General features: G+C 49.0%; 1 protein-coding gene across 3 annotated transcripts in view; it reads right to left on the reverse strand.

The window, feature by feature from the left end:
• Positions 1-19,586, reverse strand: part of LOC144146071 (3 beta-hydroxysteroid dehydrogenase type 7-like) — a 59,104-nt gene that overhangs the window by 825 nt on the left and 38,693 nt on the right. For all 3 annotated transcript variants that reach the window (XM_077678000.1, XM_077678002.1, XM_077678001.1), the window contains exons 4-5: positions 10,985-11,173; positions 2,542-2,678 (exon numbers count right to left, since the gene is read on the reverse strand). In XM_077678000.1, the coding sequence (XP_077534126.1) occupies positions 2,542-2,678; positions 10,985-11,173 (326 nt within the window). The remainder of the gene's footprint in view (positions 1-2,541; positions 2,679-10,984; positions 11,174-19,586) is intronic.

The raw sequence follows: 19,586 nt of genomic DNA on the forward strand, positions 1-19,586 counted from the left end.
ACTGACGGTATTTGTGGTATAGCGCGCACCTACACGAGTACGAAAAAAGAGAATTTTGTTCGCATTTTGCATTTATGCGAACGGCTATTGGACTACGAGGGAGCGCCCTATGAAGGCATCACCCTAAGGTAGACGTGCACAGCAAATTTTATCTTAGTAAAGTTCGCATAACTAGTGATTGCATCGCAATTGGGTGATGCATTATAGCACTGGATCTTTACTGACAAGACGGGCACAGGTGAAGGTGATTGGGGCTATTAGATGGTACACCGTTTACCAGGTTGCTACTGTGGATCCTATAGGTGGTATTCAATGAAAAGTTCAGCGGGAGATTTCTCCGCCTGGCAACACTGAAAACCACCGCGTCAGTGGCCACCGTGGCAGCGCATGCGCTTTGCGCCCGCATCTCGAAAAAAAAAAACAGCGTACATCGTCTGCTGCGTTTCAGCCCGATTATCGGTAGTGGCGTCAACAGATATAATATTAATCTCGCTCACATTAAGTGGTGGCGCTCTACCTACACTAGAGCTCTTCGAATCCACGTAGGATGAAACCGCGGCTGCGAACGGCACGTATAAGCAGCATAAGTCCGACGCTGCAGTTGGCTGCCGCCGCGGATGTCAACGGAAGTGCACGCGCACCGCATCCACGACTTTCTCTCTGGTAAGTGCCCTATAATACGTGTCTCAGTACAAAAACCGAATAAATTCTTTGGAGAGATGGTTCACGCGTACACCGATTTATCGCTGGCGTTCTCGTGCGCTAAATGTTTCACACTCAGCAAAACAACTCACGTCTGACGTTAGAGCGCGGCGGCTGGCAATCAGCTGATCTGCGGCGGCTTCATATACGCGTCTGGCGATATGTAGATCGTACTGTGTGCACTCAACGGCACTGGCGTCGAGGTATTACTTTGCGTTCAGTGGGCAACAGTTTGGAAATGATGCAGTTCCTGCTGTCAAACGGGCAACTGCGCTCACGTTCAAACCTTTGTGCCACGACCGACTCGCACTCGCCCGTAGGTGTGCGCGGAGGCTGGGGTTGAATTGTAGATAAAGGTTGCCACACTCATGAGCGGAATCATGACTTTTCGCGTAACCAACGCTATCGTGGTACAACTGACTATCGAATCACTCGCACACGCCTTGCACGAAGCACAAGGTCACGTCGCGGCCCGCGGCCTGCCTGGCCGCCATGAAGATTGGAGGAGAAGAGGGGTGCCTGATCTGGGGGCCGTGCGCACAACGTCGCCTCGTCAACAGACGCTTGGCCACAGATATGGCGGCGCACTCGTATGGTGGCCTGCATGCATACCACGCCATTGAATACCGGCTATACGTCGCACGCCCTTGTAAACGACAGGGCGCTGGCTTTCGAAACGCAGTATACAAACTTTGCAAACACGCACTTCCAAACGCTAAGTAGACTCGGTACTTCTCTTAGTAGCCCGTGAGTTTAATACGGACGATACTCTTTCCCAGGCCATTGAAGCAGAAAAACTTTGGTCTGTCTGTAGTCCAGCACTGGTAACAATTCAGCAATCACGGAAGCCAGGGCATCAGTAATGTCAAGTAAGCGCACGTAGTAATATTGTTATTTTTACTATACTTATAACCACTCGAGGATATTTGCTGGTAACTCCCGAAAATCCCCAGTAACTCTGTGAAAGTAGCTGACAGAGATACCTTCCATATAAGAAGGGAGATGCATCACCGCAATGTTTAATTTAGATATGTAGATACTTAGGGAACTTTTCTTTCGCAAATATACCTCATAATTTCCCAAGATCGCTTGTGCGAAAATGGACAGAGGTTGCTGTTACGTACCACTAAAGCTAGCTCATGGTTCATGCTAAACAAATTATCAGGTAAATCTCCATCTTTTTAATGCTTATCAGAGCGGAAGCTTTACTGGGCTACATCTTTCAATTATCCATCGCGTCACAAGTGATCTTCAGCCACCGGAGCGCAAGCTGCGCCTTTTTTATCGCTTCCTTCGCTCGGAGCCTCACCCCTGTGGTACTACGTAACTAGGCAAGGGGGAAACGGCTGCTTCTCCTGCGCTTTATCGCTCAGCGCAGTGTGTGCATGCGCTGCAGTGCAAGCGAACCGTGTGACAGGGCGAGCGTTTAACGGCGGCTTCGTCGTCGCTCGGTCCCTCAGCCTCACCATCAATGGTGCGCCAGCTAGGCTGTCCGTTCGTGCCATTCAGGGCAAAGGAAATGGTCAATCAAATCATTTAGTAGATATAGCGGTGGGCTGCAAAATCTTTGGCAACGACAATATTTCACGCAACACTGTGTGTATAACTAGGTTTAGAAGTGCTAAACCTGAACCACTTTACGGATATAAGTGCGCTTGAGTCTTAGGGAGAACTTCGAAGCATTTTTCAGCAGCTCCACTGCAGCGCCTTTCACATTATTATTACAGGCAAGCAAACCATTTCAGCAAGAAATGTCATTCAACTACGGGTCGTAGCAGCAAATGTTATTTTTAAGCCGAAAACAGTATTTAGGAATGGGCTCTTCTAATATATGCTTACCTGGACCCCAGGACCGGGCATGAACATTGTCTTGAACGTTCGCTTCGCCATCGAGATCAACTTAGGCACGAAGACGTAATCCAGCTCCCCGTAAAAGGGCGTTAGTCGAACCACTAAGGTTCGGAGGTGCTTCTTCCCTGCGAAGTAACGAGAATTTCACCGGCATCAAGGTGTTTAGTGCATTAAATACGACAGAAAGTGGATTGGTTCGTGTTTCCTCTAAAACAATGTGTTGGAAGCTGACGATATCTACTAAAAACACCAAAATAAACTAACTATCCTTGCTCTGATCTTTCGAGCAAGAATCGTGCATCATCGTTTGCGTCGACATGGTTAAATATACAAGACGAAATAAGGCTGCCTTCTTTATAATGTCGTCATTTCTGGGTTGTTGCACTGTGCTCTCCTTAAAAAGAAGCAGGGACGTTGGAAGGGGCACTAGAGGCAGTAAAAGTTCCTGTCTTAATTTTACCGGCATGCATTTATACACATTGCCCGGATATTCGTCGTAAGAACGAAGAAATGTTTTGTCTAGAACGGGAAAACGAAAGAAACAGCTGGTTTGGGGTATTGGCCCGTCCCCCATTTTGTGACACCCCACTATTGTAGCAAGAGGCAGTTGTACAATCTGCAGGAAGGCTGGTGCATTATTCCACCAAAGTATTTAATCAGTCTTTGCCTAATAGGGACGCACTCATAATTTTTTTAAAGACGATAGTCTTTCTTGGGCTACTTAAACCCAGAAATTTTAGTCTGTCTGTCTGTCTGGGACTCGATTCAGCCACCCGGCCAAAGTAAATTGTAAACTGTGCAATAGTCTTATATACTCAGAGCCAAATGTGGGCGTCTAGGCCCGGTTTATATGTTCATACTTGTCAACATTGTTGAACATGAATAAGACTAAGGTATAAGCTTGGGCGTGTTGGTATAGCATTCTCGGAACAGCGCAAAGGGACGAGGACGAGGCGTAGACGGGACACAGCTTATACCTTAGTTAACTTCATTTCTTCTACAAAGGGCCCTTTTCAATGTTCCCCTCTTCAACCACGCTCCTTGGAAAAAAAAACTGCGCTGTGTCCCGTCTACGCCTCGTCCTCACCCCTTTGCGCTGTTCCGAGAATGAATGAGACATTACTCAAATATACGACCGAAAATTATTACACAAGGGATATTTATAGTGTTCCTTTATTTAAAAAATGTCGCAGAAGGGCTCCAGCTACGCAAGAAATGTATATGCGCAGGCGAGAGCTTGGAACATCCCCCTCGCGAGGGGCACGATCAAATGCAGAACATTTCCGGGGGCGCACGACATTAAGTAGTTTGCGTTACGTTAATGTTGTTTCCCTTGTGGCAACTGCTGACGAGAGAGCGCTCGTCAGCAGTAATTTGAATGAGTCATGGATATAAGGCGCGTTCGTAGCCTCCCATTCTGTGTCGTCTTTGTGGCGCAGTGGGTAGAGCACCATGTATATTGCGTTCCGCCCGCAGGGTCGAGGGATCGAAAGCAGGCGCCGGATAGTATTTTTTTTATATAGTGTAAGGGGAGGGGTGCGGACTACGACTACGGACGCCTACGGACGTCAACGCGGGTGACATCGTGAGTTACTGAAATGCTCTGCATTTAAAACAGCACGCGAGAGGCGGGAAGATGGTGAAACGTGAAACGTGCCGTAAACCCCCCTGCCGCGGCCAAGACGCAACGTGGAGCGGCTATGACGCAACACAATCCAACACAATCCACTTTAATCCAAACCAATCCAAACCAATCCAAGCCAAGCCAAGCCAAGCCAGTCCAAGCCAATCCAATCGAATCCAATGACAGACCGACGGGGAGCGATGCGGACTACGACTACGGACGTCAACGCGGGTGACATCGTGAGGTACTGAAATGCTCTGCATTTAAAATTTATGGATGCTTGGTTTTTCGATAGCAAATAATATTCTATATACATCTACTGCAGAAAACCGCCGCCCGCTGCTGCCCGCGCCACCTCCTGGCGGCATATGAGAAATCACGCGGCAACAGCAACAAAAGGTTCCACTAGCTTGTCTCCACGTTCTGATTGGAACGCACGTGGAGCACGGCAACGATGTTCTATAAACCTTGAAGTCGGCCGCCTCGATTCACGCGCGTCTCCGCCGTACTGTAGCGCTGGCATCGAGGAACCCCGCCTGTAGCAGTGGAACGCGGTAAATTCAAATCGCCTTGAGCAAACCTTTACTGTGTTTACGTTGGGATGAGCTCGACGGTACAGGAACAGCATGAGAGGTGAGCGGGAAAGCAAAGGGGGACATTTCCTTGGTAAATGTCTACAAAGACTATCGTCTTTTGGCGACATTTGCAACGAAGGAGCAGATACGCGGCCATTTTTTCATTCCGTATTTTAGGGCGGTAGCGCTGACGGGCGGCCAAGTGTCCCCCACCGCTGTCTCGGGCACGCGCCGCCAAGCACAGCTCTCAAAAAAAAGATAACGACAAGACGTAATAACAGCTACCGCATATGGCAGTGGAACTGTAGGGGGTACAGATCCAAAAGGGGAGTATTACACCAGTACCTAAATTTCCTGTATCATAATTCACAGCCAACGCCCGATGTAATCGCCCTACAAGAAACAGAAGTTCCGGCCAAACTCTCGGGGTATAAAGCGTATCACTCTACCGCAGCTGACACAGACGCCCCACAGAAGCAACGGGTAACAACATTGCTGCACAGAAATATCTCCGCCAAACAACTGTATGTCAACAGCCCTGGCCCTGAATACGTATTTTTAGAAATTCTTCCTACGTCGGCCCGGCACGTCCAGAGATTGTACATTTTAAATGTGTACAGCGCACCCAAACAGTCGCGCAACCTCACGCAGCTACTACACCAAGCCCTCCACACGTCCCGTGGACACCCGTTGGCCATTTTGGGTGACTTCAATGCTCCACACCCCGCATGGGGCTACACAAGGCCAACTAAAAAAGGGCAGAAAGTCTGGGAAGCCATACAACAACTCAATTTGACACTTCTGACGGATCCGGCACACCCAAAAAGGCGAGGCAACAGTGTCCAACGATACACCACCCCTGATCTCACACTCGTATATAATGCTCCAAGCGCTACGTGGACAAACACCTTTAAAGACTTTAGCAGTGACCACTTCATCTTGGAGACTACGCTTACAGCAGGACCGTCTAAACCCACCTGCCGGAAGCACAAGTTAGTAAACTGGGACACGTTCCGTAAACTAAGGCGGGTGCCGGACACCGAAGAAGAGGACCCTACCATCGAGGACTTGGACACATGGGTGCAAAGTTTACAAAATGACGTTGACCTGTCCACACACGTAGTACTGGAAGAGGCTAGTCTTGAAAATATAGACGCACGACTTCTGCACATGTGGGAGGCCAAAGACAGTATACAGAAGAGGCTCCGCACGCAGCGGCATAACCGCTCCTTGCGCAGAAGGCTTGCTAGACTAAACAAGGAAATCGAAAAACACGCCGCGTACCTCACCAACCAACAATGGAACACTGTGTGATGGGATGGAGGTGCAGATGAATACCCCCAAAAGATGGCACACCATCCGCTGCCTATTAAACCCAGGGGGAAGACGCGTCACTCAGCGTAACAACCTACTGAGTATTCTACACGAGCATCAAGGAGATGAAACCGCATTACTGCAAAAGCTGCGGGACCTCTACATTCAGACTGCCCCCTCAGAACCAGCTAGGCCATATGCCGGTAAACCCAACCTCGAGCTGGACAGACCCATCACCAAAGCAGAAGTGTATGAGGCTATCTCTCATCTCAACACGCGATCTGCACCAGGCCCTGATGGCATTACCAATCGTGTAATCGCCAACCTTGATGACTCGTCCATACAGGCTCTTACCGCCTACATGAACAAGGTGTGGAACACGGGAAACCTTCCCCCCACGTGGAAAAGCGCCCTGATTAAGCTCATTCCCAAACCTGGAAAGGCTCTAAAGTTAGAGAACTTGAGGCTTATTTCACTGACCTCTTGCCTCGGGAAGCTGATGGAGCATGTGGTTTTGACCCGTCTCAACCACCACATGGACACCCATCACCTTTTCCCGCACACCATGGTGGGTTTCCGGTCTTCCCTATCAACCCAAGACGTGATGTTACACCTTCAACATCAAATAATTGACAACCCGGATGTGCCCCCACTTGATTCTCGAGTCATAATGGGGCTTGACTTGAATAAAGCCTTTGACTGTGTGGCCCACAGTGCCATCCTTCATAATCTCAGTGACTTAAATGTGGGAATCAAGGCGTACAACTACATCGCCGACTTTCTGACCCAAAGGACCGTCCGAATAACGGTACAGGACCTCAAATCTGACCTTATAAGTCTGGGTAGCCGTGGCACCCCACAGGGATCGGTCTTATCACCATTTCTATTTAATGTGGCCATGATTAAGTTACCTCCCCTACTACAGCGAATTTCTGACGTTCATCACAGCCTCTACGCTGATGATATAACAATCTGGACCGCAGGAGGCAGGGACGGAGACATTCAAGAAAGACTACAAGAAGCTGCCACGATTGTTGAAAACTACGTCTCCTCACGCGGACTCGCGTGTTCGCCTCAGAAGTCGGAGATCCTCTTCTTCAGACCCACCGCAGCCGGTCGAAGGCCGAGAAATGATCCGGATATACAGGTTCAGTTACAGGGAAGATGCATTCCTCGAACAGAGTGTATGCGTATTCTCGCTCTCCGCATACAGGAAACGGGAACCAATACGGTCACAATACGGGCCCTGCAAAACGCGGCAACTCAAATTAGTAGGCTAATTGCAAGAATAGCCAACAGACACCATGGGCTCAAAGAGGGCAACATCCTACGTCTCGTGCATGCTTTCATTATAAGCAGAATTACCTACGTCTACCCGTACCTCAAGCTCACTCGAACAGAGAAAGAAAAAGTTGAGCGTATTATACGCAAAGCCATCAAGTTGGCAGTGGGCATCCCATTCTCAGCCTCTAACGAACGACTGATGGAGATGGGCATACACAACACCCTAGACGAACTCGTCGAAGCCCAGCGAACAGCACAGTACAACAGACTAGCCGCAAGCGCCACCGGAAGAGCTATCATCTTCTCCGCATCTCCTATGCAGACCAACACGGAACAAAAATTTTGCTTGGGGACGAGTTACGCGCGCACCTCAGTGTGGCCCCTTTACCTAAAAATATGCATCCGGAGCATCATCAAGAGAGACGGCTGGCCCGAGCCACGGCACTTCACAAGCAGTAGCACTCCAACTCAGAGGTCTGCTACGTTGACGCGGCGGACTACCCCAAACGAAGAGCTGCAGTGGCTGTTGTAGTAAACGAGCAGGGCAATACAGTCGCATCATGCTTCGTCTCAGAGGCTAATCCCGAAATTGGGGAAGAAGTAGCCATCGCTCTGGCCGTTGCGGGCACGTCGGCCACGACCATGATCTCCGACTCCAAGACCGCACTGCGAAATTATTTACAAGGGAGAATATCCAAAGCTGCAGCCAAGATAATTCAAAGCAAACCAATCCTGCCCTCACGACATATTCGTTTGATATGGACACCAGCACACTCGTCTCTCCCGGGAAACGAGATGGCACACGAAGCGGCCCGAGGATTCAGCTACCAGGCCGACTTCGAAGATAACGTGCCGTCATCGACGGGGGGGGGAGGGACAGGCTGGCTACATATCAAAAAATTACCCAGCATTATAGATTAGGCCGACGTACACTTCCAGCCGCTCATCGTACACTTAGCAGAAGGCAATCGGTTGCATGGCGCAGGGTACAATCGAACACCTTCCCACACCCCGCCCTGTGCCACCGCAACTTTCCAGAAATATACACAGATAAGTGCAAGTGGTACGGCGCCGCAGCCGCCACACTCCAACACATGGTTTGGGCGTGTCCCAGTAAACCGGAGACACCACATGTACGCATTATGAGGCACGAGCAATGGGAAGCCGCGCTGCTTAGCTCCCAACCCGACGTCCAAACAGCCGTCGCCCAGCTGGCGGAAGACGCCGTCAGGGCCCATGGGTTCCTGACCGCCGTCTGAAAAGACGAGGACACTGCCACTCCGAAGCAGTGACTCCGTCTTAACAGAGACGACTATATTAAGTTTTTTCATCATCATCATCATCTCACACTTCGGAGGTTTGGTGGCCGTATCCAAATCCCTCTGTTCCTGAAGCTGGAGTCATAACTACTAGGCCACGTGGCCTCTCTGATTACTAGTTATTATTGCGGGAAAAGCATTCAAGTTTTCGGGATTGTTATAAGGCCTCGGAGGCAAACAGGAATTCTTCGTGGTTTGCAGATTCATGTGCAACATGAAATAGAGGACACTAGTTGTACAATTCGTTGCTGACGCAGATTATATGCGTACGCACACAAAACAAGCAATGACAACCCGCCAACACCTCGGATAAGCTGTTCGAACGTCCGCAATGCCCACCTCCGACTCACCGCTCATCTCGAATACAACAACGCCTACTCGCGCGCACCATGTTTGGCTTCCGAGCCCATTTATCTATCTAAGACGTCCGTCTTAGGAAATCAATCCAAGCACAGTTCTCGCCATACGTGGGCTTTCGATGACGTAACGCATGAGACTACACTCCAAGGTCTCCAAGCAACCAATTGTGACACCGCTACGTCCAAATTCAAGCATTCCTGACCGGCTGGACGTCTACAACTTACTCTAGCCTTACGAAATTTGGCCCTTTCCTGACATTGTAATTCTTCAGGTACCTGCACAGCCGACAGCTCGGCCGAGTATCCATCACGCCGTTTACGCCGACCTAATTAAAATCGCAAACACTGGCTCACCCTGTCAACAAGATGGTCTCACAGGCATCACGGGACCATAGTTCAAGCAAAGTTAACTCACATGGCAACACCTCCCCCATTCAACCTCCGAGCACACGCCCCTGATCGATCCCCACAACGAAGCCCGGACCCTACAGTCACTGCGACCTCCACTCTCCTCCCACAGGTGACTACACTCTGCATACACTTGCAAGACATGAATCACGGGCCGCATAACTCTCACAGCTACGTCTCCCAGTCACCCAGCTAGTGCAAGTCAAACGCATCCTCTGCATTCAACGTCACGGAGTCGGGGAGCAAGACGCTGCCTCGTCCAATCCGCCTCGCTCACTGTGTCGCTGATTTCACTGCTTTGCTTAGTGAAAAAGTTTCCCAGGCTTAAGGGCGGTTCAGCCCACTTTGTCGAACGAAAGCTCCGTTTTCGGGCCTAGAGAGCGCAGCTAATGAGCTCGCAATTGCACCGCATGACATAACACAGACGTTGCTTGCGGTCGGCATTCTAGGCGCGAATGCGCAGTAAACTTGGACGCAGCCGGCGCCTTCTTGTATCCTTTTCTGACGGCCAGCACCCTTACTTTTTTTAGAGCACAGCCCTTTGGCGCCCGTTCGTGGCCTGAGGGGCGTCGCCGTCAGTGTCATCGAGCGAACGATGCCGAGTCCGCAAAGTGAAAGAAAGCAGCGGAGGAGACCGTCAAGAAATCGGGAGGGGAGACCGGTTCGCCGTGTCGGCGTGAGCCGCTTCTCCGAAAGTGGATGGGTGGAAAGGACAGTATGCTGTGCCCGCTCGAGACGCTCTTTTGGCGAAAACGTAAGGGGGGCTTGCGCTTGGCGATGCTGTGCATTCACTTCCCAAGGCACAGTTCGCGGTCCCTTCCTGAGACGCACTTCGCACCGCCGACGCAGTGGCTCGCCAAAGCTGACGTTGATAGATCCCGCGAGTGAGTGCTGCCTCAGCGCACTGCAGCGATCAGGAGTGAGTGCTGAACTGCGAGTGAGGCAACCGGTCGCGTGCTTTGTCAGCCGCTGCAGCTAAACCAGCTGCCCGAGCGGCGGCTGAGCACCTCCGACGCCAGAACCCAGAGTTGGGGCTGAACAATGAGCGAGGCAACTGGTTCTTGTGCTTCGTCAGCCACTGCAAATAAACGCTTTCGGTAACCATACAAATATGTCTGTCTGAAACTGTTTGCCTCAACATATTTTGCACAGTCAAAACAGCTAAACAGCTGTGCCCCAATTTCGCATTAGGGAGTATCGTCATCGCCAGCCAATTTTTTTCTTATCTTCCTCTACGCACGCGTCCTCTTGGAACGAACAAGTGATTAGACGCGTCCCCTCCGCGGAAGCTGAATAGGCACTGGCTTGACCTTGGTTAAATTTGGAGGTCACATTGACAGAGCGAGACGTTTCCTGGATTTGCACATAAAGTATAGAGCTTTCTCTCTAAAACCAGCGATAAACCACCTGAACGACGCCTCGCCTCGCATGAGAAAAGTCAGCGTGGCGCTAACCCGGCCACACCACCGATAGTCTTATAGCAAAAAATTGTCCAGAAAATGGTCTTTGATATCTATAGGCATCCGCGAGTACTACCCTTGACCTTACCGTCGGACAGGAGTCGCCCGCTTGCTTCTCGAACGATTTTCTCGGCCCGTTCCTTGCTTTCCGCGTACGGACTCTCGTAGGCTCGCTCGGCTGAGGAAGACTGCACCGGTGTCATGATGCCAACACTCCCGGTCATCACCAGGTAAGGCACGCTCTCCGCAACGCAGGCGTCAACCACGTTCTGTGTCCCTGCAATGGCGACTCTGTTGTATCCGGTGAGATGAAACTTGACGCGTTACTTGCCATATTTGGGGGCACGACACCGCTACGAAGTCAGTCATGTCACTACATCTCTTGGCGCAGGTCGTCCTGCTCGGGTGCTTTACGTCTTCCCCGATGCCCCGCGACGCCTCCCTGGCTGCAGGCTGCAACTCGACAACATTCCATAACCCGCCCGTCGACCAGAAAGCGCGTCCTGCCCAGCAACAAGCTCTCCCCCTCGTCGCCTGCTCACCCCTCCGGCTCCCGCGAACAATTACCGGCCATGGTCAACCAAGCCTATTTAAGGAGCCACTGCACCGGACCAGGACGGGGCACGACACCGCTACGAGGTCAGTCATGTCACTGCATCTCTTGGCGCAGGTCAGTCACCCCCAGCACGTTGCTTATTGCGTGCGTTCAAATGATCCCTTTTTGATCGCGGTGTTGTGCCCCTCCGAAACACTATAGTCCTGCCGCAAATCCTTGCTCAACTTACTGTTCTCTGTCTCTGAAAATGTCCTCAATGTTTATTTCTTGCTAATTCTCTCAGGAGACGTTGAATTGAACCCCGGTCCCCAAAATGTTACGCTTGAATCTCTCGCGGATGCCATCTCCCTCATAGGGATGTGGCAACCACCCACCTTGGGATCTGGCACCGGCATGGCTGTCAGTCACTCACGGCTCGTCTTTCTTCAGGTTGGTTATTCTTATCGCCTTGTTAACGGAAAGCCGTTTAAAAAATTGGTGCCAGATCCCAACTCGCTGTCGACTACGATTGTTCAAAATGTTATCCTGCTGGGTGCAAAATTTTTGTCATGCGTGCGTGTTGCTCGAATGTTGCTGCTTCTGTCTGGCGATGTAGAACAAAACCCGGGCCCTCTGACACCCCAACAAGAAAAAGAAATGTTTGATGTCATCATGACACTACCGTCAATGCAACAGCAACAGACTGAAATTCTTTCGGAAATTCGTTCCATTCGAGCCGACCAACAGGCACTCGAACAAAAGCTATCGCAACTGCAGAAAAGGTCAAGCTCGTGGAAGATAACGTGTCCCCTTTACAGGATGACGTAACGCAACTACTCGCTCAAAATGAAAATCTTGCGGATACCTGCGCCAAATTACGGGACTCTTATGAGGACCTAGATAGCAGATCTAGAAGAAACAATTTGATAGTTTATGGCCTTGCAGATACTGTAAATGAAACATGGGCTCAGTCAGAGGCTCGAGTGATTGCCTTTTGCTCCGAAAAACTGAATGTGGCAATCAGCGCTGCTGCCATTGAAAGAGCTCACAGGCTAGGACGCTACACAGCGGAAAAGGCAAGGCCCATAATTCTGAGGTTTTTGTCATTTAAAGACAAAGAACGTGTGCTTGCTGTTGCCGCAAAGCTGAAAGGAACCGAGTTTGCGTTAAGTGAGGACTATTCCAGCAAAGTTCGACTAGAAAGGAAGAAGCTGATTCAGTGCGCCAGAGACCGTGAAGCAGAATACAAGTTGCGATTTAATAAAATGAAAATAGGCAACGAAACCTTTGTATATAATGCTGAAACCGACACCGTGATCAGTGATACTCGATAGCCACTAACGAATGCAGCTTACCATAAAAAGAAACCATCCGGCAAACACGATGTCGTCTGTATTGTAGTAAACTGCAGAAGCCTCAAAAATAAAACTATAGAGTTCACCTCGATGATAGAATCAACAAATCCGCACGTAGTCATTGGTACAGAATCATGGCTCGACAACACAATTAGCGACAGCGAAATGTTTCCCTCTGGCTATACCGTATATAGAAAAGACCGTAATTGCCATGGTGGTGGTGTATTTGTTCTCCTTCATGATAGCATAGCTAGCAATTCTATAAGCGTCGAAGCCGACTCGTGCGAAACTGTCTGGTGTAAAATGTTGCTACAAAACGGTTCTTCCGTTGCCATTGGCTCATTTTATAGGCCGCCCGGTATAAGAACTGCCCACCCTCTCTTTCAGTTGAGTAACGTTTTATTAAGTTTGCAAACAACGCACGTAATTCTCGGAGGCGATTTTAACTTCCCGGATGTAGAATGGAAGTCCTTTAAACACGTGTTAAACACAGCGTCTTTCCTGTATACTGCCTTTAGGGAGATGATTAATGCCCACTCATTAGTTCAATTTGTGGAAACGCCAACACGAATTGGTGGTGACAGTGCAAACATTCTTGATTTATTTTTGTGCAGTGAACCGGATCTTGTATCCTCTGTTGTCACTGTCCCTGGTATCAGCGACCATGACGTTGATATCACTAAAATGTCTTGTCGTGCTAAAACCGCCGCGCTGAGGCCCCCCGCAAAGTGTTCTCTTATGAAAAAGGTGACTACCCATCACTGTCGCGTGAACTAGATGCATTTTTCCTGAGTTCCAATCGCATAGTTCATCGTTAGACATGAATGCGCAGTGGAATTTTTTCAAAACAAAGATATTGTCTTTGACCCAAACTTTCATTCCTTCGCGTATCATTTCGGCCAGGCGACGCAATGATAAGCCATGGCTCAGTAGGGAACTCCGATCAAAGATAAATAGAAAGAATCGGTTGTATCGAAAGTATTGCCGCATGCCTGATCCTGCGTTGCTTTCAAGAATGAAGGCGATGGGCAAAATGGTGACAAAAGCTATGCGCAGAGCACAAGAAATGTACCTTTGTCATCTAGGCGAGAAACTTAAAACCAACCCTAAGGAAGTGTGGAAATACGTGAAAAATAAAAGTAATTCTAGACCCACTATTCCTGACACCATGGACGGGATAAATTACGATTCTAACACGGAAGCCAAAGCTGAGAGTTTCAATACATACTTTCAGTCTGTGTTCTCGCAGCCAGTTAACACACGTAATGTATGCCAGAATGTTGGCGCGCTCCCGCAAATGAACGACATAGAAATTTCCGAACGCGGTGTCGTGCTCTTGTTGGAAAAAATAAATGTTCACTCTGCTCCTGGTCCTGATTGTATATCCAACTTCGTCTTGAAAAACTGCGCAGTGTCTATCGCCCCTTTTTTAACACTCATGTACAAAACGTCGCTTGAACAATGCGTTTTACCAGCTGATTGGAAAAATTCCAACGTAACTCCAGTATATAAAAGCGGAGATAAAACAAAAAAGTGTAACTACAGGCCTATTTCTCTGATAAGCGTGTGCTGCAAGACACTCGAACATATCATTTATACAAACTTAATGAATCATCTACAAAGTAATAACTTCTTTTCTCCATTGCAACACGGTTTCAGGGCGGGTTTTTCGTGCGATACACAATTGGTCGAGTTTACGCACGACATTGCAGCTTCTATTAACTCAGGCCTTCAGGTTGAGTGTATAGTTCTGGATTTCCAGAAGGCATTTGATTCCGTGTCACATGTGTTGTTGTTGCAAAAGCTTCGTTGTCTAGGTATACCTAATGCCCTTCTCATGTGGATCGAAGCGTACCTTTCTGAAAGACAGCAGTGCGTGATTCTTGACGGTGTGTGCTCATCAAGCGTCGGTGTATTGTCAGGAGTGCCGCAAGGGTCAGTTTTGGGGCCCCTGCTTTTTCTTATTTTTATAAATTATATCTCTGACAATCTCTCTAGCCGTGTTCGATTGTACGCTGACGATTGCTGCATTTACAATAACATTACCTCTGAAGCGGACACCGTTCAATTGCAGAATGACTTGAACTTTATAGTTTCTTGGTGTGATTCATGGAGAATGACATTAAATGTGTCGAAGTGTAAATTGGTGAGGTTTACAAACAAAAAACAGCCTCGGATTTCAAATTACGTCATGGCCGGGGCTACCTTGCCGGTTGCATCAGAATATAAATATCTAGGGATCATTTTTTCTGCCAACCTGTCTTGGAACGCTCATATTAATTAAGTAATTACATTAAACATTAAAGGCTAGCCGCGTGCTAAATTTTTTGAGGCGCAATTTTAGACAGGCACCAACTAAGTTGAAAGAAACATTATACATATCCAATGTGCGTCCCATATTGGAATATGCTTGCAGTGCCTGGGACCCCTCAACAAAATCAAATATAGAAGCCCTAGAGCGTGTACAGGCACGAGCAGCACGCTTTGTGGCAAGCAATTATAACTTCACCGTAAGATCAGCTGACATTCGTTCAGGATTACAATGGCCTCTGTTAGCTGACCGGCAAAATTACCTACGACTGTCCCTATTTTACAGCATATTCATGAACAGAACAGGCATCGACAAGGATCAGTATATAATACCACCTACCTATGTGTCACCCCGTACTGACCATTCTTTAAAACTGCGTGAATACGCGTCCAGGATCAACGCATTCAAATACGCCTTTTTTCCAAGAACCACGCATGAGTGGAACGGCTTGCCAGAGGAAATTGTCTCTGCGCCTCCCTCATCTTTTGTTAGAAATTTGCACAATTTTTTGTTGAACTAATCCCTACTGTACATTTCTGATGCGTTCCGTACTAATTGCTTTTTATTTTATTTTATTGCCCTGTGTAACCGATAGCACTCTTCTTTTCTTGCGTTTTTGCTTTGTATTTGCAATGTGATGCCTTATTTATGACAGTGTAAGTCAACACTTTGTTGTTTCAACCATACAGCCTTTTGCCCGCAACCATTTTTTGTTATATTGACTGTACTGTATTCCTTTGCTTGTTTTCCCCCCTACAATAATGCCCGTGAGGGCGATGTAGGTACCTGTATAAATTTAAATAAATAAATAAACATAACTTTACAAGACTCGCACATGACGTCACCACTGCCATTTACTGTGTCCAGCTCATTCCTTCGCAGTGCTTAGCTTTCTCAGCTTTCTCAGTGGTGTTCGAGATGAGAGCGGCAGATAAGGTCACGGCCTGCCATCGCGCACGCATCCATCGACATGGCAGCTACAGTTGCGTCAGTGCGAGCTATCTATGCTCCATCTTGTTAGCTGGTTGCAGGAAGATGCTGGTTACATTTACGAGGCCTGCAGTAGTTCCTTGACCCCATAACTAAATGAGGAATTGCTGACCATATTGATGTAATTTAATACCCACCAAAAAAGACCCAGTGTTGTTTGTTTAAGCTCTGACTGTAGGGTTTAACGCGCCGATGCAACGCAGGCGATGAGGCGCACCGTAGTGGAGGGCTCCGGATGAATTTTTACCGCCTGGGGATCTTTAACGTGCGCCGAAATCTCGTACACCCGGGCGTTTTTGCCTTTCGCCTCCACCAGGAAAGCGGCCGGTAATCGAACCCGCGACCTCGTGCTCAGCAGGGCAAGTTTGTTTAAGTTGTTTAGCTGTGTTAGTGAAATTTGTTTTAAGCAAACCTTATCACCCCACGTTAAACTCAGAAAATAACTCGTTCCTCATAGCGTCCATCTGACCTTCAAGCTCAGCCAAGGTCAAACCAATGCATCGTGTGGTCGCGCAATGAAATCTTATTGCACGCTCGTTCCAAGAAGATGGGTGTGGGGGCGGGAATAGGGGAAAGGAGTAGGGGCGTGCGCCAGCAGAAAATGACACGAGGAAGCGCTGGCTGCACCACCATAAATGAGTTCGGTCACCGCTTCGGAGCTGGGCGGGCGTGTTTTTTTAACGCAACTCCGCTTCCGGACGACTTCAGATCAGCTGCCCGTTGCCCACGCGTACCGTTTCCCGGGATTTGGATAAACCCCAGTTTTCGCTCTGCTCGTGTGGGCCGTCCAGTGTTAGCTCCCGCTCCTCAGTACCCGCTGTCGGCCGCACTCCATTCCAGCGAACTCCAAGGTGGATGGAACCACCGCAGACTTCTCTCCTCGTCACACCAAGCTAGCCTCTGCACTCCGACGTTCCTGTTGAGGATCCTTGTCTCCCGGACGCAGCATGACGCCAGCCGCAAGTGTTTGAGGTGTGCTGTGTGCGACAGGATCGACCACAGTGGAAGAACTCTTCTCTACTCTCCCTCACATTTACTCATCTTTCTAATCTTTACTTTTCTCTGCGCTATTATATATTCTCAACCCACACTGCCACCCCCTCCACTGGAATGTAAGCTTCTGACCACCTGGATGAGTTGAAAATATCCTCAGTTCATTACTTTTACTCCTTCCTTTAAATTCCTCCACCCCACCCCCTCCAGCCCCCTGCATCAAAGCTCACTGTGCATTCTCGCCGACTGCGCCGAGTACCATCGGTGCTTTTGTCTTGCGGTTCAAATGAGTGCGAAGTCGCTGCGTGTTCCCGGAGCGAAAACCGAGCTCTCGCTCGACAAACCTGGCTTACCCACGTTCAACCGCGCAAATGCACACCTAAGTCTGCGTCACCTCTATGTAGTGTGCAAAAACTCGTCGCGGGTCATACCCCGTCACAGAGTTAAATTGCTCAGGATATTTTACGTTCCACTGGGGAAGAAAAATTGCCCGACGCTACATTCCTTTCTTTGGAGGAAATGCAACCTTTAATATAACCCGTTTCAAGGAACAAACTTATGCCGGAAAGGCGTCTTTTTGCGAACTTGATGCTTTTTTAGCCCCATCAAAATTGTTGAGAGGCTGCTTGTTGGGATACTGTACCGGACGGCGACGTTCTTCGTTCTCGCCGGCGGAGACGGCATTTAAAATTAAGTCCTTGTCTTGAAAAAACAAAACGTTTCGTTTTCTGGCAGCAAAACTCATCACCGACGAACCGACACCAGAGATGGCAGTGGAGACGCGCGACTACACGATGACAGGCAGGCCTAGCACATAACCGACACCGCACTCACACGTGGAAACGCACGGTAGTTTGCGGTGCGGGCGAATTTCGCTAAGATATTAAATTTCTCCAGCCGATTTTGCAGAAAAAGTGCAAAAAACAATGGCTTATCAGAGTAGCAAATTCGTTATATAAAGGTTTTATCGCAGAGCCTTGGTTACATAGAGGTCGGGAAATGGGGAACTTAAAAAATTCGTTAAATCCAGGAGTTCGTTACATAAAAGTTCATCACATCCAGGTTGAACTGCTCCATGTTTCAACGCATAAAACGTGGACTTGATCCCTAGCAGTAGCGCCGCTCAAAATTCTAATCGCGCGGTTAAAATTCCTTTCCTTTAACTGCGGAGCTGTTTAACACGGCCGTAAGTTCTCCAAAGCAAACAGAAAACCTCCAATTGAAACGAATAAATAAACTAGGGTAGAAGATATCAGATAACGTGAAACCTGGGGAGGGGCGAAGCATGCAGTGCATGAGTTATTCTTGGCTCCTTGGCGTTCTTGCCAACGGAGATGAAGCCTTTGGGGGTACAGGTATACACAGCTTTGCTGTAAAAGTCTCTTGTCTTTGAAGCACGAAGCTCTCTAGCGCGGTGCGTAAATCAGTGTCCCGGTGTTTCTTTAATACACGTTACGAAGCGCTGCAGCGCGAGCCGTAAATGAGTGTCTCGGTGTTTTTTTTTTTTTTTAGTACGCGTTGCGTTCTAGCGCGTGGCGTAAACGAGATTGCACGTATTTTAGTACCGTGACTACATGAGACGAACGACGACAACGAAAACGACGACAGGAGATGCCAACAGCCCCAGCCCCTATAAGAGGCTTCGCCCCTAAAACGCTGTCCGTGGTTAGAATCGAACCGGGGTCCATCGCGTTACGAAAACGTCGTCTATCCGACTGAGCTATTACCGGATTCTGGGCGCACAGCATTATTTCTTTTGGGTTATTTGTAGCATTGGCTTTGAACAGCCGGGTCTCCGACGAAGGGAGAGGGGCCGCCAGCTCTGCTGTTTCTCCAGCCTTGCACCACTGGTGCAAGCTGCACCAATCGTTTTCCCAAGACTCTTGTGACAGGCATGAGGACCGATATATAAGTGTTTATTTAGCCCATGAAAGGCTGCCGCTTTACGCTGCCTGCCAGTAGCACTGCATCGGAACGCGTTGAGCACTTTACGTCACAGAAACGCAAAAAACTCCCACCTCCCCGCGCGGGAACCCTTGTGTAGATGCGACGCATAGGCGGTTCACGTTGCAGCGTTGGACAGCGCAGGAACGGCGCTGGAACGATGGAGCGGAGCGGCACAGGCACCGTGTTTTAGTTAAGGCATAAAGTTGGGCTAGTTGGTTATCTGACTGCATTTTACTAGCGAAAAATAGACGCGGACGAAGAAGAAGTGTCCTGTGTACTTCTACACAGTGTACTTCTGTGTACTTCTGTGTATACTTCCTGTGTAAGCGAGTGTCCTGTGTACTTCTTCGCCCGCCTCTATTTTTCGCTAGTAAAATGCAACCGCGTTTTATAGCGCGCATAACGGTGAGGGGACGCGCCGGCGCCAGTGCGTCTGCCGCGGCTATGACGCAACACAATCCAACACAATCCACTTTAATCCAATCCAATCCAAATCCAATCCAATCCAAGCCAAGCCAATCCAATCGAATCCAATCGAATCCAATCCAATGCCCCTCAC

The sequence above is a fragment of the Haemaphysalis longicornis genome, unplaced genomic scaffold (assembly GCF_048455015.1).
Source record: "Haemaphysalis longicornis isolate Haplotype H1 unplaced genomic scaffold, Haemaphysalis longicornis Haplotype H1 scaffold_7, whole genome shotgun sequence".
Taxonomy (NCBI): Eukaryota; Metazoa; Arthropoda; class Arachnida; order Ixodida; family Ixodidae; genus Haemaphysalis; species Haemaphysalis longicornis.